This window comes from Esox lucius, chromosome 11, assembly GCF_011004845.1.
Source record: "Esox lucius isolate fEsoLuc1 chromosome 11, fEsoLuc1.pri, whole genome shotgun sequence".
Taxonomy (NCBI): Eukaryota; Metazoa; Chordata; class Actinopteri; order Esociformes; family Esocidae; genus Esox; species Esox lucius.
The window spans coordinates 4,619,149-4,643,641 of record NC_047579.1 but is presented as its reverse complement, the minus strand read 5'-3'; the positions used below and the strand labels follow the sequence as shown (position 1 = coordinate 4,643,641).

The following is a 24,493-nucleotide window of genomic DNA, read 5'->3' as shown; positions in this document are numbered from 1 at the left end:
TTGCTACGAAAGAGTGCCTTATACTGCTGTCCAACCTGGTTAGGCCATAACTATGTATCTCCAAAAGCCTTGTTAATTGCTCATACACCCACCAACAAAACAATGAAAATGCATAGACAGCGTGCAAAGAAGTATATATGCTATGATTACTCACTGTCCAGACTGCAGATCCTTCTCGCTTACTACAGCACAATTTGTCAGCGATAGATCATCAGTTGGGCATCGTGCCGCTTGCATTGTCTGCAGTGGAGAACAGAGAGGAAGAGGAAAGAGAGAAGACAGAGAAAAAAATCTGAGAAAATATGTGGATACTTTGATTGGTAGATGTTATTACTGTAGTCAAATACAGTTGCATGATACAGCAATTCCTTTATTTATTTTCCAAAGTACACCCCATTTATTACTAAGTGGCAGCTTTCCTTGTTGAGGCCAAGGCCAAGAAACAACCAGAAGACACACAGAACTTTTGAATTATTTATCAAAAATTCTGTAATATGCTAGTAAATCAACATCTGGTATACCTTAAACATTTAACTCACCTAGTTGCCAACTATATACAAGTCCAATCATTTAACCCCTTATGGGTGTAGGAAACTGCCACAATGTGAGCTCGGGGAGTAATTGTGTTTAACTGTCTTCCACAAAGACAGAGGAACAGGTCTTTCACCTCACTGGCCCTGGGAATCAATCTAGCAACCTATTGGATTAGTCAGAAGCTTGAACCGTTTGGCTAACTACCATCCCATAATGAAGTATTCAACTTCAGAGCAAAGTACAGCCATAGTTCACAGATATTTCTTTGAGTAAAAATAAGATGTGTATATTTGCAGTTGGTGCAGAGGTCTAAGGCACTCTTTTGTATCACCAAGCTGACCAGTATAGTCTATGTTCAAGCCTTTACTGTGCCACTAGCTGACCAGCATCTGGTAAACCCCACAGGTGGCACAAATTTGCAGCATTGTCCAGGGAGCAGGGAGGCCTTGTCAGTAAGATTTCCTGGTGTGATTGCACTTTAGCATCTCCCCCTGGCAGTGGACGCCAATAAGGAAAGCCTGCCACGATCATCAACTCAAAAAGTTACATTCTAAATAGGTGTACATTAACATAACAATTAAAGGCAATTCTAATTCTGATACTGAGAAAGGGTTGAAAATGCAATTGGATGTGGCAAAATTGGCGAGTGGAGAAAAAGGTGTAAAGAAACAGGTTAAAAAATATGAAGAAAAAGTAAAATGTAATAAAACTCTTTAAAGTCAACATCATTGTTTGTTCAGAACTAATGGATTATATCCCACTTAAAAAATGAAAATGCCATTGAGCAGCAACAGAAAGCACAAACTGTTGAGCAAATTTGGGTAGTGTTATTTTGTCATAACAAGCAAATGTAATCTTTCTGTCATGTAGTGTGGCACACATGATCAACGGTTCACATCTCAAAAGGAAAACAAATGCAGTTTTTCACCACAAAATAAAAGATGGCCAAAAATAGGAAGACCATCTCACCCGCTTTTATAATATGGTTTGAATGAATTTGCTTGATGTTTTCATAAAAAGAAATGCAACAAGGAATTATTGTGACAAACATAAATGAACTACTAACCATACAAAAAAATACAAAGCAAAAACATACAAAAGTAGAACCCTGTTTCCAAAAAATCTGGGAAGCTGCGTAAAATGCAAATAAAAACAGAATGCAATAATGTGCAAATCATTTAATCCCTATATTTAATTTAAAAAAAATAGTATGACGACAACAAATCAAATGTTGAACCAGAGAAATATTTTTGTTTTTGGAAAAATATATGCCCATTTTGAATTTGATGCCAGCAACATGTTTAAAAAAAGTTGGGACAGGGGCAAGATTACCACTGTGTTGCATCTCCTCGTCTTTTAACAATACTCTGTAAGCCTTTGGGAACCAAGGAGAACAATTGCTGTAGTTTTGAAAATGAAATGTTTTCCCATTCTGGCTTGATATAGGATTGCAGCAGCTCAACAGTTCGGGGTCTGCTTTGTGGTATTTTTCGCTTCATAATGCACCCCCATACCATCACAGATGTTGGCTTTTGAACTGTGGGCTGATAAGAAGCCAGATGGTCCCTCTCCTCTTTACGCCGAAGGATGCAACATCCATGATTCCCAAAAGGAATAAAACATTTTGATTTGTAAGACCACAGGAATGTTTTCCCCCTCGCCTCAGTCAATCTTAAATGAGCTTGGGCGCAGAGAATGCCGCGCCGTTTCTGGTTCTTCTTTATATCTGGTTTCTCCTTTGCATGGTAGAGTTTTAACTTGCATTTGAGGATGCAGCAAAAACTGTGTTCACAGACAATGGTTTTCAGAAATGTTCCTGAGCCCATGCTGTGATTTCCACTACTGAATTGTGTCTGTTTTTAATGCGGTGCCAACTGAGGGCCCGAAGATCATGGCCTTCCCAGTGCATTCTCTTAAGATATGCATACTACCAATGCATCAATACGTGAACGCATAAGTCAACACATTTTTGACCCTGCTAGTGTGGGCCTGGAGGGGGCGCTACTGGCGTGGACCTGCACAAGATCCTTGACCCCGGCTTTTTACATATTTTCCCTCGACACTGACCAAAACAAATTCACCCACTTGTTTACGTGACATGTTGTGTTTGAAACTTTCGTATTAAGGTTACTTAATAAAGAAGTTAATATGGAGGTTCTACATCTACTGTGTTCTAAATCATTCATCCTCATATCTAGTTTAGTCAGAATAACTACGAAAATGTCTGGCAAACTGAATGAAATTTATTGAATTGGGCATGGACGTATGGACAAATTCCGAGTTGTGTCAAGATAACTACAAAATTGCTGTAGTTTTGAAATCATTCTTGCTTGATATAGGATTTCTGCTGCTCAACAGTTAGTGGTCTCCTTTGTCATATTTTTTGTTTCATAATGCACCAAATGTTTTCAATGGGTGACTGGTCTTGTCTGCAGGCAGGCCAGTTTAGCACCCAGACTCTTTTACCATGGACCCATGCTGTTGTAATACGTGCAGAATGTTGTTTGGCATTGTCTTGCTGAAATAAGCAATACCTTCCTTAAAATAGTCATTGTCTGGATGGCGAAAATGATTAAATGTACAGACACATTCCTAGTTGATTCCTAGTTGGTTTCCAGCCATGTGCCTTGCTACAGAGAATTCTCTGAATCTTTTAATTATTTTATGTACTGTAAATTATGAGACCCCCAAACTCAATTTTACATTGAGAAATGTTATTATTATATTGTTGCACTATTTGCTCGTTCAGTAGTGAACCTCTCCCTATTTCTACTTCTGAAAGACTCATGCTCTCTGGAATGATCTTTTTACACCCAGTCATGTTACTGACCTTTTTTTGTATTACACAATTGTTCCAGTCTTTTGTTGCCCCGTCCCAGCTTTCTTGAAATATATTCCTGGCATTAAATACAATCTAGGTATATAGGTTTCAAGGAACAATAACAATTTTCAGTTTCAACATTTGATATGTTATCTTTGTACTATTTTCTATTGAATACAGGGTATACATGATTTGCACATTTTGCATTCTGTTTATATTTCCATTTTACAGAGTAAACTTTTTTTGGAAACAGGGTTGTATTTATATTCCTCTACTTTCTCCACTTACTGATTAAATGTATTTTGCCATCAATCTACACACAATATCCCATAATAACAAAGCATACACTGTCACAAACTGCAAAACAAACTTTGTTTTTGAAATTTGTGACATTCTTATTGAAAATAAAATATTTCATGTACATAAGCATTCAAATCCTTTACTCCTTGTAGAAGCGCCTTTGGCAGTGATTATAACTTTGACTGTTCTTGGTTATTGCTCTACCAGCTTTACAAATCTGGTTTTGAGCAGTTTCTCCTATTCTTCTGTAGATCCTCCCCATCTCTGTCAAATTGGATGGGGTGCATTGGTAAAACGCGATCCTCAGATCTCCTCACAGATGTTCAATGGGTTTCCAGTCCGGCTGGGCAGCTCAAGGACATTCACAGACTTGTCCTGAAGCCACCCCACGATTGTCTTGGCTGTGTGCTTAGGGGTCGTTATTGTGAAAAATGACTCTTCCTCGAATCTAAGGTCCTGTATGCTCTGGATCAGAATTTCTTCACAGACATTGCTCTGTTTTCAATCTGTTCATCGTTCCCTGAATCCTGACCAGTCTCCCAGTCCCTGCTGCACAAAAGCATCCCCATCGCATAATGCTCCCACCACCATGCTTCACTATAGGGATGGCATTAGTCAGGTTATGAGCGATACCATTCAGGCCCAATCCTTTGATCATATTCCCTTTACTTAGGAAATAAACTTTAAGACTCTGTAAGAGTGGCCATTGTGTCATTGGTCACCCCCTTGATCAAAGCCCCTCTTGTCTAGATACTTAGTTGGACCGGACAGCCAGCACTAATAGTCTTTTTGGTTCCGAACTTTTTACATTGATGGGGCCCACGGTGCTGCTGGGGACTTTCAATGCTTTAGCAACTTCTTTCCCCAGATCAATGCCTTGACACAATTCTATCTTGCAGGTCTGCAGAGAGTTTGTTGGGCTTCATGGCTAAGTTTTTGCTTTGACATGCACTTTGAAGTGTGGGACCTATAGACATGGACTCCAATCAAGTTTTAGGGGCATCTCAAGAGGCCTTTTCAGGCTGCATTATTCTCAGCGCTGAGATTGGGCCTGGGCAAGCTTAGCCTGTGTTCACAAAAAGTGTGTTAACCCTGGGCTAAGTTTTAACCTTAGACTAAGGATTCACACTTGTATTCCTAAGGATTCACAATTGCAAGTCCTGGGTTAACTTACAAATATGTTGCTTGACCATTTTATGTTCTGTCTCGGACAAGGTACAAATGTTATGTTCTCTATAGCATGCAGATTATTTTCATGCACATCAGTGACACACATCCAATGATACGGTTACATTCAATAAATAACTTTCAAACATTGGTTGATTGCAGTGTCCATCCTGTTGGCATAGCTAACAACTATGTTAAAACTACTCAGAGACAAATACGGCAACATGAAACTATGAAAATGAGGAAGAGAATGTGACCAGTTCAACCTTTTGTCTTTTGACATATTTGCTAGATTGACAGAAAAAGCTCCAGTACATACTTTGCTAAGATAAACAAAAAATTGTGGAGGGGTCTGAATACTTTCTAAAGGCATTTTAAGTAGAGCAACGATGTTAAAAAAAAAATCAGCCTAGCAGTTAGAAAAGCATTACTCCGGATGTGTGGATGTGCCTGGTGGTAAACGTCCTGAATCTGGTCAACTTTCTGGTTATAGCACGGCTTCCAGATTGCATGTTACAAGTCATTCGCTGAGACACTTTAAGTGAACAAAAATACAAGAAAGAACATTTTATTCCAATAAAAAATTCTAAGGAATGCCACAATACCAAAAGGTAGTCATGACGACAAGCACAAAGTTACACTTTAATTGCATAGTCAAAATTACCATCTGTAGATGCGCTACAGCTATTCATACCATTAACGAACTATGAAAAACATAGTAAATGCCTCCTAAGGTTAAGATTAGAGTTAGGTTTGGAATAAGTGTTAGTGTACAAGTAAGGAAAGGGTTTAAGTTTAGTGTTAGTAGATATTAAATTGAAATGTTATGGATAGTTTGTGGGTAGTATGTAAAGCATCTACAGATTGACTAACCAGATTGTGTTACAGATCTTGGAGTAGATCTTGAAATACACTGCTGTAGATAATTGAAAAACTCTCTTAGTCAAGGCCCCAGTGCCAGAGGTCTGAGCTGATTTGTCTTGAGTCACCATGCTCTTGGTAGTCACTCAAGTCAAGTTAACAGCATACCCTTGAAATTTCATCTTGTCAGTAACAGCACACAGAAATAATACACATGATTTCAGCATACTCCCATACCCGTCTAATGTGAGCTAATTAGGACTACATTTACCACTTGTTTGGTCTGGGTTTCTAGGTCTAAAAAGACGGTCTGTTGATCTGAAACAATAAGGACCTTATAAAATGTGAGTGGTGAATTATTGAAAAAGGGATTGAAATTAGTTGAGAATGAACTTCATTAAAAATAATGAATTTGCCCATGTTTTTCATGGAACAAGAACAGCACGCATCTGTGATTTGTATTTTCTGGAACTTTCTGAAGATAAAATGAGAATGCCCCTGTGTTTGTGTGTGGCTTGTGTGCATCTAGAATTGTTTGTAGCCATTAGCAAATATGCTAATAAAAATAGTTCTGGCAGATTTTCCAAAAACCTTTAAAGGTTAACTAATGTTTGCATTCACTATTATAAGTGGCTTTGGATAAGAGAATCTCCTGAATTATTTAAAGGTAAAATGTAAGTACAATGTATTTTCAATCATAACTTTCATCAATCTAGTGAATGTTCACAAACACCATCACATAAATGTTACAAGAACCCTGGATACCAACACATCCTCTTGCTAGGTACACATTTGAATTAAAGAGAAATTACACTGTAAAATCAACATTTCTCAGACCAAAAGAAATTGGACATAAAAAGTGATCTCCTTATGTGCATTGTTGTGGATTTACAACATCTAATTATTTTGGGGGGTTTTCTCCAGAAAATAAACTGGTCTGAAAACAGAAACATGAAGTAGCAAAAACAAAGGGGCAAAATTAAAAGGAATCAAGCACAGAAAATCAAGTCATTTTGATATGATGATATAGCAAACAGACCAATAGTCATTCTTTTCAGTTGGATTGTATACAGGGGAGAGGTGAGCGAAGAGCCAGGGTAGCGGTTTTCATAATGTTTGGCTGCGAGGTGGAAATGCTTGAGTTGTGGCGAGTTTTAGAGAGGTGCACACTGCATTGCAGTCCTGGCACACAGCCCTGCCCTGCCTGCCCCCTCCCCATCTACTGTGTAAAACCAACACATGCAGTCTAGTCTGCCACTAAATCTACCATACTGCCAGTGCACGCTCAGCATGGCGTATAATAAATCTTTCTGAAGCTTTTTGGTTTGACCAACGTCCAAGATTGGGCCAGAGTGGCACAGCAGTGGGGTGGGAGGGGAGTAACAGATGCTAACACTGTTTGCGCACTCAATCACTGCCCTCCCTCTAGGTATTAGAACTCAGTGAAGGAAATTGCAATGGCACGTTATAGATATGGATCATAAGTAATGTATATCACCCCTCATGAGACAGTCACTACCAGGGTGAGAGCAGAGACGGAGGCAGCGGTAGCGAGGGGGGCCTTTCGGAAGACCTTGGGAGTGGACGATGCAGATAAAGCTACTCTCAGTAAAGCCGACTTGGCAGTCCAATTAAGCTGTTGGACTTTTAGCAGGTGGTGTGGGAGTTCATACGTGAGGAAATGACTTACATACATACCTTGAAAAATATTACGACCTGAGGGCCAACGTACGCAAGCAAAGAGGGAGGGGAAGAGGACATAAGACAGAGAATTGAGACAGCCAGGACCACTGGCTCTCAGAGAGCTGAAGCAGCATTTGGGCGCATTGACTCACAATCAAAGGAAAACCGCTTTGATAGTGGAACGTGGCTCATGCGGACAGTGGCAGAGTTGGGGTCATTCTTACAATTTCACTCACTTTGGTTGTTTCTCATCTTGAACTGCGTCAAAACCTGGGCAGATTTTTATGTCATTCAACTGCCCAAATAAATAGGCCTGTGACTTATTTTGGAAGACTTTTTTCAATCTTCCTTTTTTGTACTGTGTTTCAAGAAAGCTATGCACCTGCTATTGTAAACTAACCCCAAATCTGGTTGGCAAGGAATTTGCCTGCCACATGCTTTACAGTCTTATGTAGACCAAACAAAATAAAGTAATGCATTCTTCACATTATAAACAGGAAATATTGTTTTAATGTGGGAACTATAATAAATATTTGTGAAAGCAAACATATTTCGCATTTTGTAAACAATATTATGAATGGATTATTATTAACAACTTTAACATGTTTTCTCTTTATATATATATATATATATATATATATATATATATATATATATATATATTCTAATCGCACTGGTATTCAAAGATGATTGACAAGATTTCTGATGGCCAAGAAATGTAAAGTCTATTCCTCAAACCATAAAATGGTAGCAAAATGCTAGGAGGATCTGTAGCATGCATGAACAAGCAAGACATTACTTGGTTCTAAAAAAATACACTTAAATTCATCAATTCATAACAGGAATCATTTCATTTAGTGATTTCAGTTCAAGATTATAAGCTCTAGAACTTCAAACTGCGGGGTATGAAGACACTCGCAATACTTCTACATTCTATTAATTAAACTCAAATGTATATGACAACTATTTGGTGTTTGTCTTCTGATTGCGGTTTAAACGCTCACTCACTCACACACAGACAGATGCTCTAACCAGCTCTGCAATCTTGTGTGGCAGGGCACTGCATGCCTTTTGTCCTTCTAGGGCAGTGAGGTAGGGTACATAGTTTGCACAGCATTCTATTGATGGATAGCCAGCCAATCAGAGATCCATTCACATTTATATTTTGTTTAAAAAAAATTGGTTTTTGGGTTAATTCAGCACCATTTTGTCACAGTAAAGCTGCATTTTCACTTCCTTAATTTCTATTTATTAGAAAGGAACCTATTGGTATTGTGATACAGGTAGAAGCTTTAAGTAGATTCCTGACTGTTTTCTTTCCTGGGAAGTAATTCAATCAAAATCAGTCAGTCAGGTTTAATGGCTGTGAGAAATGCCATATTGTAACAAAACTATCTAGTAACTACACTACACTGAATCTGTAATGATACACCCCTGCAGGGTATGGTTGGTATAGTACCCCTGCAGGGTATGGCATTGTTGGTATAGTACCCCTGCAGGGTATGGTATTGTTGGTATAGTACCCCTGCAGGGTATGGTTTGGTTGGTATAGTACCCCTGCAGGGTATGGTATTGTTGGTAAAGTACCCTTGCAGGGTATAGTATGGTTGGTATAGTACCCCTGCAGGGTATGGTATTGTTGGTATAGTACCCTTGCAGGGTATGGTTGGTATAGTACCCCTGCAGGGTATGGTATGGTTGGTATAATCCCACTGCAGGGTATTGTATGGTTGGTATAGTACCCCTGCAGGGTATGGTATTGTTGGTATAGTACCCCTGCAGGGTATGGTATGGTTGGTATAATCCCACTGCAGGGTATTGTATGGTATTGTTGGTATAGTACCCCTGCAGGGTATGGTATGGTTTGTATAATCCCACTGCAGGGTATGGTATTGTTGGTATAGTACCCCTGCAGGGTATGGTATGGTTTGTATAATCCCACTGCAGGGTATGGTATGGTTGGTTCAGGAAATTTGAAAGTGCTTGTATTTCTGTAAATGGTCTTAATGGGATTTTCAATACTGATATATACCAAATGTGAAAGAAAAGAGACAATGTCAGATTTATATATTGTTTGCATGGGTTTTAGATGTCCTTTTAGTGTGTGCTAATTGTTTTTCTATCATATGTTGCTACCAAGCTTTGCTGCCATTTCAATACAGCACAGCTCACGTGAGTTCTATTTTGCTTTCTATCATTGGCTGATCCACTGATCTTCTCTGTCTGACCACGCCCCAAGCCGAGTTAGAGGAATGCAGCATGGGAGGCCAACGGGAGACGTTTTTCAAGGGCACTCCTTCAACAACAGCCTATGAAAAACCTAGACAGAATTAGTTCAACTATGTGCTTCTTGCATTGTACACTTCACACATCTCTCAGACCCAGTGTGTTTCTGACTGAACAGAATGTTTGAACAGTCCAAATCCACTATCATGCCCTCACCACAGATAAAGTGGCGCTCTTTCTGAATATAACATAGATGCAGCTCAATGCTCAGACAGCTCAATGGCCAACACAAACACGGATTAGAGATTACACAGTCAAACCTTCACACACTGTAACATATACTGTATGGAAGGATGGATATGACACATGGATTTACAGCAACCTTTCCTCAAATGTTCAGTTAAATCAGAAATCCTGCAATGGAGGATTCTGGGTGCTCATTCCCTCCTAATTTCGGGGGGGAAATTGCAAATGTGTTTTCTAGAAAACCAGGTTATTTGGGAAAAGATTTTTGCAAAACTCTTCGTTGGAGTTTTTGTTTTGTGACAAAGAAGAGGTTTAGAAAATAAGGGCGCAGGCTGAACAAATCAACTAGATCAGATGAATGGCAGTGCTGTGTTACTGAACATGTGACTAACAGTGAGGTGTTTGATGTTTGACATTATGCTACTCAGCTATAAGTAGTTTACTGTCAGCATTGCAAAATAAATGAGGTTATTCATTCTCTTTGTAAGGCTCTGTAGAGAGCTAGAATGTAGGTTACTCATCATTAAACACTTCTCGGGTTGATGTTTTCAATATTTAAAATACTGTCACGGATGTGAGGTTGATTCCCATGGGGTGCCGGTATGAAAAGATCAGTGGGCACATGCTACTAAACTGTAAAGTGCACTGGACAGGAGCACCTGCTTACTGACTTAAATCTAAAATGTCTTAATCTGGTCATGGTCAGACTGTGTCTGGGCTTAAACTGGACCAACGGTGCCTGTTTGGTGTGGATGCTGTGTTAGACACCTCTTTAATTATTCCAATACCTACCATTGCAATGAGGCAGATATTAGGGGGAAATTAGCCTGGTTAGAGTCTCAGGCCAGTAACCAAAAGGTTGCTGGTTCGAGTCCTCTGAGTTGATAAGGTGTCCTTGAACTCTAATTGGTCCAATAATTTGCTTTGGATATGATGACTTGAATGTAAAATATCTACGCCCACCAGCCATCCTCCTCTTTCCTGGTGATGTTCACATACTGCCAGTAAATGCAGTACTTCCCATGTAGTTATGACATCCCTTTGAAGCAGAGAGTCCAATTAAAATAGATGAGAGAGCGCTCATGAATAAAGATCTAATGTCGAAAGAGGATATTCTGTAAAACAACTAGCCATGTAAGAGATGCCTTTTTCCTAAGGACATGGGTGACCAAACACAGCCGACGCAGTTTTAAATTTTAGTCATTTAGCAGAAGCTGTCATCTGGTTTTTCATATTGCAGGCTCACGGATTTGATCCAGGAATCTTTTTCGAGTACTGGTCAGACACTATGACCGCTAGTCAATCTGCCGCCCCAACACAAATGAAGGTCATTCTCTGAACACTGACCAAAATCTACCAGGCTCCATTTTCTGTTCACTTCCTATTTACTAGTTCAACCGTGCATGAGGAAAATTGACTTCTTTCCTATGTTTACCTCTTAGCAAGGGCTTCTAGTTAAGGCTATTCCTCTGCAGGCTGTTTCCCTTGGTTGTTAATGTCTGAGGTAGGCTCTCAGCCTGGGACACCATCTGTGTCCCTAACAGAAGCTCTGACACTAAACAATATGCAGTGCACTCTGCAAGGGCAAGGAAAGGAGGGAGGCCAATGCCAGTAGACATGGTTGACTCATGCCGTGCGGGCCGAATGTACTCTGATGCCTTGTCTCTGTACTGGACATGCACATTCTCACTCCCGCCCAGGCAAAGATGTCAACAGTTCTCAAAGCCTGTAATGCGAGCATGTCGACTGAAATGCCAGAAGAAAAACAAGCCTGTTGGCTGAAACCAATTTATGAACCCAGCACACCGACATCCCAAAAGCTTGTCACAACCTTGACGTGAGGAGAAGCAGCCAAATACGTGAAGAACGCTGTTTCTTTTATTTTCATAGTGTTAAGGTTGCATATATACCCTGCTGTCTTGGCATTTCATCGGGGCCATTACACTCAGTAGAGCAATAGAGGGGAAAATATTTCAATCGTCTAAAGGATAGGTTGTCATGTCACTCATCAGTGAGTATGGCCTGGAGTCTGTGATAGGCACCTCTGGTCTGAGACATGTAAAAAGAACAGAAACAGCTCAAGCCAGACTCTCACAAATTGCACCTCTGGTCTTGTCTGTGCGCCCACGTTTCCCTACTGACAAATCAAAGCAGACTTGTTTTAGACAGGCTTATTATGTGTTCCACAGAGAATCTGCTGAGAATGAAAAAAGGTTATGAGACAGTGTTTATTCTCAAACCAGAGAAGGATTTTTGCTGAATCCTTGATGGTGGATAAGAAAAATTCAGAATGGCACAAAGATTAACAAACAGCATAGGCATATACTATAAAAGAAATTGCATGCAATAATGTACCACCTATTACACAAGTTTGCCTTAAGCTATCTAAATGCAATGTGCAAGCTTATCTATACAATTGAGATAACAATTATTTAAACTGGGAGACATGGAAAAGAGCTTAAGCCAGCATTAGTGAAGGGCCTACATGCTGATGTGCATGTAGCTTTATAGCTGACCAGCATCTAGACGGTGCTCCCATCATGTCAGTTAAAGGTAGGGATTTATGGTACTGCCATTAGGAATTCGGCAGCACTACAAAAAAGTCTCTTTTGTAGGGAAGCTATTATAAATCATGTGCAAGCTTATTTCCACAACAGACATAATAATGTTTTCAAACTGGAATAGACACGGAATATTGGTTATAATGTTTAATTCAGCATTAGTGTTACGCGTACATGCCGACGTATGTAACTTCACAGTGACCAACTGCAAATGGTACTCCCTTCATATGGCTTGAAGTGATATGCGATATTTCCATTAGGAATTCGGGTGTGCAATGACACTTGAGTCTCATTTAGCAAGAAGCAAGGCAACATTGTTCATTAAGGTACAGACTGGGCTGGTCAAAATAAAAGCATAGGCGTTCTGTAGGTTCTGACTTTTTGTTTGCTGGGGTGCATCTCTAGCGCAGAGAGGTTACTTTTCATGCACTGCTTCATCTACGCAGCTCAACAAAAAAATATTTTTAAAATACTTCACAACGCAAGGAAGCATAAAAAATGCTTTTTAATAATAGAAAGGCAAGGTTGGTAGTCTATTTTCGTTGGACAGGGTGGCTTGTGCTGTCCCCATGTGCTGTAGCTTTCAATACATTTTTAAATCACATTTGCACAGGTATTGAATAGATACTGAAAGGTTTCACTAGCTGTTTTACGCAGTCTGCTGGTCTCAAGGGCACGTAAAATCCAGGATTAGCTTCAACCAATTCACTCCGATAATCTAATGCAGCAGTGCGGTATCTATGTCGCTAGCTCAGATTGTCATAAAGGGTAGGCTGATTATACAAGATGGAGAAATCATGTTTGCGACCCGCCATAACCAGATTGGCATAAACAAGCATACGGACAATATTCTGCATTTAAATAGCAGAGACGTCGAGCTTAACATTCAGTTGCGACGCCGACGTTGCTGCAGCTAATTCTTGTTATCCATTTGAAGACTGGCAACCCCCTTCCTTCGCGTAGCCTCGTAGGATACCTTGAAGCCATACGTTGCACTCGGCATTTTTCACCAATTGTAAAATGATTAGCTATGATGTAGTAAACAAACGATAAAATAGCTTACCCGGGCCGCCATCTTTACGTTTGGTGATGTTCAGAGATGTAGCTCTGAAAAGTATTTCATACGGTAGTCGGCAACACTGACAGCAGGGTGCAGTGGCAGATAGAGGCTACTGGCTACGTAGGAGGAACCAGCTAACACTTCAAGCACGCACAGCACATTGCGCGACTGACGAGTTCAACGCATTTGATTTTGATTGGCCGGATTCAAAGAAGCCCCTAGCAGATATCATCAATGAGCTTGAGCGATGAACGTTCAAAAAGCGTTCCGCGACCACCTCCTGTCATCCGCGTTCTTCACGTTGCATGATCGATGGTTTGGCAATGGGTGGTGGCAATCTGAGTTCACGGAATGGCGTTCCTCTTGATCCTGTTTGACAGAGCTTTAACTAACCTTGTTAGTGCATGGCGTCGCCTAGTTTTTCCCTCGAATGTCTCGAATGTACAGGTATTCTCAATAAAATCAATGCACTTGTAATAAATCGCGTTTGGCTCACTTGACCTGACTACTATTCTCTTGGTATATCAAATGTATGTAGTACTCACTACTGTCTGCATACGAATTGGCTAAATTGTTAATATATTATTCAAACAATGAATTGACCGCAGTTGTTTGTATAATACCCCGAATAACACATACAATGTAGCTATTGGACTTTATAGACCGATATAGTGATCAGCAGTTATAAATAACCAGCAAGACCCTAAACTCTGTGTGGGTGGAAGATATGCCAGAGCAGAAGCGCTTTCCCTGGAACGTTCCTTTCAGCACTGCAGAAAGTCTTTCAACAACAGCCAGGACCATGGACAGCGCCCTGCTGTTTCAGCCGCTGAGCGGGTAACAGTAACTCCAGCGCACAACTCCGCATAAACACTTTGCAGAGAAGGACATTCGAAAGCAACTAAGAATTAGAGCAAGGCTGGCAGTTCAGGCGATACATTTGAGCAAGTCGGGGTAGATTTTAATCACAGTTTATCATTATTCGGGATGCATGGTCATTTGTAGATCTGTGGTTCAAGTGCAAGGTAGTTAAACTCAAGTCGGCTTGCCGTGGAGGATCTCAATTACACACTGTGTTTTCGAATCTCTCTTAAATACCACTGGATTTGGAAGACAGCGGTCCCTTCCTATGACCTTCTCCTCCAATGGGATTTGAGAAGAAAAGGAGGCGAGGGCAGTATGCAATATATATTTTTCCATAAATATTTCAATTTGGCAGTAATGAAGCAACTAGTCTTCTCACATCCTGACATTCCATGAGTCTACCCTAGACTAGTTCTTAATTCGGGGTGGCTACCAGTGCCTACAGATTGTGTTTTTTCTGTACTATTAAATAGGGCTTTGTGGCCGGGAGTTGGAAAGTGTTTATGCATGAGGATTGTGTAGTATGTGGTGTGTTCTGCTAAAAGATTGGTGCATTCAATGTAGTCTATCAAGTTTAACATATATTCATGTGGTTTTCTACTCAATATTCAGTCAAAAACCACATGATTTTCATGTTTGATGAAAAACTGTTCCAAAACATATTAACATTTAACCACATCAAGTAACATGTGACAACATAAAACTACACAATTGAAAAGATCACTTGCGTTCCATAAGCATTTTTTCACATGATGTCACATGTTATTTCATGTGAAATCATATGGTTTATCAGACAAAAATTCATTGAAAATTGCTTGCAAATTTATTTTTTATATAAAGTAAATGTAACAGTTGATCAAATTCTTCTCACTCACATACTGTACATAGCCATACACCCACATACAGAAGTCTCAGATTGCCTCATCTTTACTATAATAACACTATTTTGCCTTGATTTGTTCAACAAAGTTGCACACCATATGATTCACAAATGAAAAGGGGGAACAAATGTATAATTCCACTAACTTTGTATTTTACATTTTTTTGTCTGATTTGTGTTGCAAGCGAAAACATGGCACATAGTTATGACTTAGTCAAAAAAGGAAGCTGAACGGGGGTAAACATTACCCTCCTCTATAGAGTTCCACAGAGTCCCAGTCTATTGCAAACAGGCTATGTTCCACTCCAAACAGGCTGTGTTCCACTCCAAACAGGCTGTGTTCCACTCCAAACAGGCTGTGTTCCACTCCAAACAGGCTGTGTAATAATGTGTATCCTTCTCTCAGTTCTTTGTGACTTGTCCTTGCTGATTCGAATGGACTGAGTAAGTGAAATCAAAATGGTGGAAACTGCTCCTGGCAGGGACTATCTCTGTTTCTTTATACAATTCAGAAGTCCAAACATATAAGTGTAATTTCTTGTTATTTCCACTACAATATTACAACAATTTTGGCCCATAAGGTCAAGTGTATTTCTGAAGGCCTGTAGATAGAGTATTCCAAATATCCAGATGTAACTATTTTATAGTAACTACCTCAGGTTTTAAATAGAATAATTACACACATTGAAATGTGGTTGGAGCTAGACATTAAATAACAATGCAAAAGAGAAATATTTGCGTGTTTGCCTCAATTCGAAAGCATCAAACTTTTGTTGACAAAACAATTATATTGTAAGAGAAATGGTAGTGGGCCCAACAACAGGAGAGCATGTCATGACATTGTTCCTTCTAATTCTATCTGATTGTCCCTTTCATATCAGATATCCACCTCTCAATCCATCCAAAACACATCAAACAGGAAGAACATGAATGCAAGCTCTGCAATGTAACTTTCACATGCATATTTGTCATGAGGTTTGAGACTGTTGATAATGTCAGTGGCAGTTTCAATTGATTGCTACATAACCAAGTCTGTGGAGATAGACACACAATTTCTACATATTTTTTTTTTTACATGTTACCACTGAGTTACATTGGTAGAACACAAGTCACTGGCTTTGTCATCTCCAACATACATAATATTATAACAACTAATGAAAAGTATGGGGGTTTGCATGAAGACGTCTTTCTTGTTCTGTGTCATGACCCGAGACTGTTGTTTTTAGAAAACATAACCTTCAGAACGATATGGCACAGGACTCCGCCTCTCACCCTTTGCAGAATGTGGGATTTTGTCAAAACGATGACCGTAGTCAGTGGTTCAATCACGGAAAGGGCAGCATGGCAATATACTGCTTCCAGTGTGAAATCATGTGGGTGGCGTCCCAAGCGGCATCCTTCTCCCTATATAATGCATTACAATAGGCCACAGGGGCCCATTAAATAGCGAACAGGGTGCCAATTGGGAATCATCCGTGGTGTGTGCAAACACAAAGCAGCATGCTAGGAACTGATAGAAGCACACATGCATGTCAACACAAGTCGTTGGATAAATAACCATCAGTGTGAAGTGTCTCTTTAACAGGGAATCCATTTTGTTCGATCCTCAATGAAAACCAGACAGTTGAACACATCCCATCAAGTGCAATGATAATAGTCTCTTGCAGCTCCCACAACTGTTGGAAGGTAATAAACTCAGTACTGTCTGTCAGATACCGAAGCGTCAATCAGGTTTGTGGCCTTCGGCACAGATGGTGAGGGATGGGAATATCACCGTCTGCTCTGTAAATGGTTGACCGTGGCAAAATGAGACAGCAGATGAAGAAGCCCTGCTGCTGTCTATGGGGATGAGTGGGTAACAGCCAGGCATAGTCGCTGCAGGGATCAATGTATCGCGGGTGGACTTAGACAAGGCTCATGTTGATGGTGAGGTAGGTGGGTGTCAGCAATCGATGATTGTGCGCGGAGGACGTTATGGAATGAAGACACGCAAGGTTGTGCGATGTGCTGAGGGGACACGCAGTGACGAGGCCTCATGCGTAGCGGAATCATGACGTCTTCGGTAATCCCCCCCCCCCCCCCTTGGTGCCTTGCTTGATCTCTTTAGCTCTACTGTTGGTGGTTTTGATGACTCATGGTTTATTTTTTTCACCTAACTATGTACAGTACACAGGTCGATTATTACAGTGGCGTTGTCTGGTGTTCCTACTGGCCATGTTAATATCTAGGTCAGTGAGGTTGCTGACGTTGCTTGGTGAGGTGAAAAAAGGATTCAGGAGCATCACATGTTTGCCCTGCAGTAGTTCTCTTGATTCTGAATCTAGACAAATAAAATATATATTTAACAAATAGATATGATTTTTCATCATTGACATGATTTCTTCAGGCGATTCGGGGTAATCAATTACTATCAATGCCATCTTGTCAGATGTTGCTGTCAAACTAGTTAGTTCTAGGCGTCTAGGCCCAGAGCACCATATCCTGAAGGCAATGTTTTATCATTTGTTCAACAGAAAGGTTATCAGTAATTGTATCTATGTGATTACCTGTAATTGATTTAGTGTATTATATGGTCCAAACTCTGGCCAGGTTCACATGATACGTGACACTGCCGCCTCCTAATTGACCATTATGGGTCTCCTGCTAAATCAGTTTCCTACTGATGTGAGATTGGAACACCGGCCAACGCTTCTGTTCTGTCTATAGTCGTGCTACCCTGATCCTAAACCCCCATTCATCCCCCCTTCCCCAAAACTCCTCTTATCGGTCGAGGCCTATCAACAACCTTGTCTTCTCTTCCTCCTTCTTGCTCTCATTCTTGAGGTCCGCGAACACCTGGGTGAAGTAATGCGGGTCGGAGTTGATCTGAAGCATCTTGCCGCTCATCCGGTTGATGATCTCCAGACAGCGGTCCCAAAAGGCCTCCTTCTCGGCCTCCACCAGGAAGGGCTTGAGAGGGTAGGAGATCTCGTTGCCCATGTAGGAGTAGGACAGGTAGAGGCAGGTGAGCAGAGAGGCCTGCAGCTCCCGTTCACTGGCCACCTCAGAGGAGACCACATCGCGGCACAGCATGTAGAGGAAGACCACGTTGGCTGGGGTGATGAAGCCCTGGTCCTGCCAGCCCTGCAGAAGTAGGGAGCGGTCCACGCTCCGCAGCCACAGTACCGGGTCGGTGGGTGACAGGCGCTTCAGCCGGTAACAGCGCCGGCAGAGAAACTCACCCAGACTGCGCATGAGCTCACTCGTGGATGCCTGAACGATTACCCGCTTTGGTGTGCCCACATTGGTGGCCTGACCACCGATGGAGCCTGTCAGCGAGTTCTTCTTGGCGGTGGCAGCAACGTTGGAGACGGTCCTGGAGGTGGGGATGGTGGCGGCTGAAGCAGGTTCCTGTGTGGCGAAGCTTGACAGGTTGGCGCAGGACTGGGACTTCTTTAGTTTCTGGCCATTGGTGACTGCACGCTCGGCACTGCACTTCTGGCCGTCATCGGGCGGGAGCTTCTTTGAACCCTTTCGTTTGGCAGAAACGGCCACGATGCGTTTCCATGGCAACACACTGATGAGAGACTGGCGCTTGAGGCTCTTGGTGTCCTTGGAGTTTTTGCTGTTCTGGACTGCCGTGTAGTGGCCCACAGTGGCCGGGCCATCCTCAAACAGGGCCGCCTTGCGGTAGCTGGGGGAGAGAGACAGTACGGTGCCCATGGTTCCTCTGAAGGAGAGTTATGGTGGGCTAGCTCTTCTCTTGGGGGGAGAAGTGTTTTTAAATGGGAAGAACCAAAAGATTTGCTTTCTGGAGAAACGGCACCTGTTACCAATGAGAAAAGAAAATGCATTACAAAGAATGTTACTACAGTCAACATTTAAAATTGACTTTTGATTTTGTTTGGATTAGTGCATGTTTTTCCAAAGACTGCTAAATTAAAACTCTTGGTCTTAGACATAGGTAGACAACTATGGTGTAAAGCCAACAGAATACATGAAATACATCATTATTCATATTTAGTGAACATTACATTTTATTACATACACATCTTTTACAATGTTGGTGAGTTTATCAAAAGTCTTTAAAACTGTAATGAAGTAAAGGAAATATCTAACTCTACCAAATGAAATAACTTAATGAAACTTGCTTTGAGATTAATCAATACGTTTCTATAATGTGTTTAAATTTTGTATGATGAACACGTTTAATTTATATTTTATTTTACTTTATTGAGACTCACAGCTGCGGATCGTGTAGTTAGTTACAGACACATCTATAAATCCTGGGTGGTGTTGTGCTTTATAACAGCCAACAGAATGTATTGATAACGGCTAAATCTTTAAGTCTTCAAACCACACGCTACCAATTAGAAATTTAACAAAAATGTCAATCTTTCTAAGAATATCAGCCATTTATGTCCCACATCGTTCATGTTGAATCCGAAGTAGAATTAATGTAACCTGGCTGCACATCAGATTGTTACTATGATTATTACTGTATATTAAGAACGAGATAGGGCCACAAGATGCACGAAAAAGAAATGTGCGCAAGCATCCATCTTAGCTTCAAAATGGAAGCCTTGAATGAACATACCATCCCCTTTAGCACACGACAGCTTTGCAATAAATACACATATAATATGTGTTTGTTACATAGCTTTCTTTTATGATATTAATGAATATTGTTTATGTGTGACACGTTACACATGCCTGTACGTGGCATTTATCCTAAAAAAATTTATAACACTATATGGAAATACAAGCCAAAAATGTGCATCATTATTTGTAAACGCCCGGGCCATTTATGACAAATACAATACTACGATAAAGAAATCGAATGTTTTTATTTTATTTTACATCATGTCGATTTAATCACTTGATAATGATGCTGACATAAGCTGCAGGGAAAAAACTATTTTTCATCTTGTCACAATTTATTACCTTCAGATCTGTGGTCTTCTGGTATAATCCATAAAGAATCACCGCCTGTGACCTTTACTTTTAGTAAATTCTAATGAATCCGTCGGCTTGTGATGAACCGATAGGCCTAACAGTTGTTTTTCAAACCGCGTTGCTGCCACGGACACAAAACGCTCTCCAAGGTCCTGGGGCGTCTGCGGCGAGAGGAGGTCGAGGCGCTATGGAACGAAAATCTCAATGAAAAAACCCCGGTTATGTGGGATCTCAGGCTTCAGCTAAGAATAATGGAACAGTCTCTTTCTCATAGAGGGCAATACGGGTATATAGCAGATGCGAAATGTATCGGCAACACTCGCTATTTGTATAAAAATGTCTTCCATTGAAGAGCAAAAATCAATAGAACAGCTGTTATCGCAGTCCTAGCGACGAAGTAGACAGAGGGAGTTGTAGGCTGTCTCTCTAACATGCCGCATGGATATGCTAGGAAGAAGAAAATGAAGAGCAAAACAAAGAAACCAGGGTAAAATGGCTACTACGGATTCTAAAAATAGACAGCTTATCCTTAAGCAAACCAGCAAAAATCTCGACGCTTTGATGCAGGCATCTGCAGATATTCGGGTTGGCTGTGAAACCGATATGCAGCCACCTCATTGGTCGATGCAGTAGACTGCTGTTGCTGCTGCTATATGCCTCTGTCGCTATCAAGTCTGGTATTGGCTGTGTTTGGAATGGATAGCCAACCGCGGGGTACTTTGTCCATGGTACTGAATCCGATGTATCCAGCTGTGCTCCTCACTAGGACGAATAGACTCACCACATTCAAACGAGTTGGCATAGCCTTATTGTAAACTCAAACCCCATTGGAAAACGAGGGCTCTCCATACGCCTATATCTTTAAAGAATAACATACGTTTGTAACTGAATGATGGTGAAATTCTGCAGAGTATCTCCAGTGGTAATGTAGATTTATGGTGACAACACTTGAAGGTCGAATGCTTATTTGATATTGGCTTACAAATAATGAAAATCTCATGGAATTAGTCAGATCTGTCAATGATATTTTTGAAATCATCAGTGTTACAGTAGATTATGAGGAGTTTTAGGCAATAATTGATTTTGTCTCTTATACTCTCCATTTAATACCTCTGATGTATGCCATCCCATTTGACTCATTGATCCATATTTAGTACAATATTAATATATTATCCACCACTGGATTTGTGTAAATACATTAGATATGGTGTCAGTACACTGTAGCACAAGTGTCAAGACAGAAGAATGTTGTAGTTAATCAAATTTGGGATTTTGAGAAAATGTCAAGAAATCATGAAAATTGCTTAAGCAGTGTGTATATCTATATGCATTTAAATAGTTGAAAAGCCGATACTATTTTGTAAATATTTTTATGAACCATATTATATTATGTTATTTGAGCTGTTCCAATCCCTGAGTGTGAACTTTTTGCTGTTACCAAATTGAGTAGTTGCTTTGTTTACTTGAATGGATGGTACCACCATTGCAAAAGCAAACATATTTTGGCAGCAATGATAATATAGTAAATACATGAAAAAAATGAAATATTCACATAACAAAGAAAACAGATGATCAAGAAATCAGAAGGGTACAGGGATTATTTCTCTCTGTAATAGAGCAGGACACGCACAGCTACAAGAGCTACTGTCTCTGTTATCTCCTAGCAAACTATCTCTCTGTCACATACACACACACACACACACACAGATGAATGAAAGGATGTGTAGATGACTGTGTGTGTGTGGGGGTGGGGGGGGGGGGGTGAATACATGTAATGCTACTATGTTCTAAAATCTACTACTCTCAAAAAATGGGTCATTGCAGAGGGACATAGTTCTACCAGGTTCTTGCTATAACCATTGTTATAAATGTTCAACACAGAACTTTTAATGTCCTAAGCACCATTTTTGGAAACGATGTTCGGAGGCAAGAAGTGTTCTCCATGGAAGAATGTTGTTGTTGTTTTCTATCTTCATTAATGAGATGGAGATCAAAGGGAATCACTTTTCATGTGGACGATGTGGCCCTGGTGGGACTGTTCTTTAGAGATGTCATATCAACTGGGAACTATTTTAAAGAGGTTAGCAAGCTTCAGGAGTGATGCCAGTAAAGTCGTCACCTTATTACAGATTTTCTCAATTGCTATGATACATTTAATGAAAGTAGATCTCTGTTTTAATGTATTGAGCACAGCAATGTAATTTGTTAAATTAGTTTGTCATTTCTCATTGCTTTCACACATTGAAAGCAATGCTTTCATTGCTAAGCACATTTTGGAGAAAAAGTGAACACAATGTGAAATTAACAACACAGATTAAAAATCACAGACTCTTCAACAGAACAGAAGTCATCCAGACTAGGTCTGTCACTCAATAAATCATCCAGGCTAGGTCTGTCACTCAAGAGATCTTCTAGGCTAGGTCTGTCACTCAAGAAGTCATCCAGGCTAGGTCTGTCACTCAGGAAATCATCCAGGCTAGGTCTATCACTCAGGAAGTAATCCAGGCTAGGTCTGTCACTCCAGAAGTCATCCAGGCTAGGTCTGTCACCCCAGAAGTCATCCAGGCTAGGTCTCTCACTCAGGAAGTCATCCTTATCCAGGTACTTTAATTGTAGCCCAAAGGGTCATGCTGCAGCTGAGTGTCTTTGGGAGAAAAATCATTGGACTGATTTTACTGTAGGTTTGTAATATTGTAATTAATCTAAGGGAAATAAGGGAAAAATAATGCAGTTTCTACAGTGCATGTGAACCTATTCCTCACTAACAAGTCCTCAGACAAATACAGGAGTAACACAACTCCTTGGCTTATCAGACATCATACTGGAATGACATTAACTTGTTGGGTCTAATTCCTATCAAATCTATCTTTCCTAAATAAATTCAGAACTTTGCAAAATACAGATAAATAACAGCAAGCCAACATTAACTATCATCCAAGCATACTATACACACCTTGTTAATTAGGACTGAAAACAGACATTGATGTATATATTATGTTATAATGTCATACTGCACTTAGGTAACACAAACATAACGTGCATTGTGTGTTGTTTGACCAAACGTAAGGCATAAGCGACTATTGCTCAGGAGAAATGTCTTCAAATTTTCTAGCTAGCCTTCAATGAGCCTCTGAAATATGACAATGCATCCAACGCAACAGATTACGCAGATTATGTTTTGATTGGTTTTGCTCTTTTCTTTGATTATTCTGTGTTCTGTAATTATGAAAAGGGCCCATTGTCTTCAACCACACCTAAACGAATGTCTGTGTTAATTCATCCAGAATTGCTGATTGGAGGTGACACTGCTTCAGACCAGTCAGTGTGCCTGTAGTTAGTAATGATAGTGTCAGTGTGCCTGTAGTTAGTAATGATAGTGTCAGTGTGCCCGTAGTTAGTAATGATAGTGTCAGTATGCCTGTAGTTAGTAATGATAGTGTCAGTGTGCCTGTAGTTAGTAATGATAGTGTCAGTGTACCCGTAGTTAGTAATGATAGTGTCAGTATGCCCGTAGTTAGTAATGATAGTGTCAGTATGCCCGTAGTTAGTAATGATAGTGTCAGTGTGCCCGTAGTTAGTAATGTTATGGTACCTGAAAACTCAAGTTTTCAGGTACCATAAGACTGAATTCCCAATCGTGTGTACCAGCATCGTCCTCTTTGCTGTCAGGTCAGAGTAATCCAAAGAGCATGGTTGTTTGTTCGGTTTCATGTACAAAAGGTGGGTATTCATGTTGTGTCAACTCTCTTTGTTTGCAGTCCTGTTCTCGTTGGAATTTGGCTAAGCTCCTCTGTGTATTCTTCTCTGAATTATCAAAGAAACAAAATGCATCCACTTTAAACAAAGCCAAGCTCAACCTGCCTGTCTGTACATGCGACTTATTGGCAGCATTTCACATAAATGCCCTGAGCTAGTATTTTACCATCTGCTACTCAAATAGTAAATTGCACTCTGGTTGATACCTAAGGCCTCTTCTAAAGCCTATCATTTTTTTGTTTAAAAGGCTTCAGTTTCTTGCACAAATGTCTGGAATGAGTTGCAAAATACCTTTTATTGGAAAATCCACTGTAAAATCCACATTTTATTTTTCAGTCTGCCTATGTATATATATGTTATTAATTATGCACCATGGCAGTATTTCTGACATTTTCTGCTGGGAAAGTTCAACCAGTGATATTGTTTCAACAAGGATGTTGTCTGATCTACAAATGGAGTTGTGTTTTGTAACAATTATTGTGGCCTTTGTGGTTTTCCAGTTGCTCGTTCACGCTAGTGGCGTGTAGATACGTTTGTTCCTGTTCAATAGAGCCATTGGAAGTTTCTCAACAATATTCTAATCAGCCCGCTAGGTAGCT

At 40.3% G+C, this 24,493-nt stretch overlaps 2 protein-coding genes across 4 annotated transcripts in view; both read right to left on the bottom strand.

Moving 5' to 3' along the window:
* Positions 1-13,622, bottom strand: part of LOC105028430 (vesicle-fusing ATPase) — a 46,960-nt gene extending 33,338 nt beyond the window's left edge. For 2 of the 3 annotated variants that reach the window (XM_010901176.4, XM_034294912.1), the window contains exons 1-2: positions 13,463-13,622; positions 155-240 (exon numbers count right to left, since the gene is read on the bottom strand). In XM_010901176.4, coding sequence (XP_010899478.1) covers positions 155-240; positions 13,463-13,474 — 98 coding nt within the window. In that variant the 5' untranslated portion in view covers positions 13,475-13,622. The remainder of the gene's footprint in view (positions 1-154; positions 241-13,462) is intronic. The other variant, XM_010901175.4, reaches the window with a different exon arrangement.
* Positions 13,623-15,123: 1,501 nt separating this feature from the next.
* Positions 15,124-20,743, bottom strand: LOC105028429 (cyclin-dependent kinase 5 activator 1). Its single transcript, XM_010901174.4, has 2 exons — positions 20,127-20,743; positions 15,124-19,008 (listed from the first exon to the last, which is right to left on the bottom strand). Exon 2 carries the CDS (start codon positions 18,903-18,905, stop codon positions 17,964-17,966), a length of 942 nt encoding a protein of 313 aa, XP_010899476.1. The 5' UTR covers positions 18,906-19,008; positions 20,127-20,743; the 3' UTR covers positions 15,124-17,963.
* Positions 20,744-24,493: the final 3,750 nt, after the last annotated feature.

Bases quoted from the DNA above. Each gene is read 5' to 3' on its own strand.
- LOC105028429 (XM_010901174.4), bottom strand. From the start codon at position 18,905: ATGGGCACCGTACTGTCTCTCTCCCCCAGCTACCGCAAGGCGGCCCTG.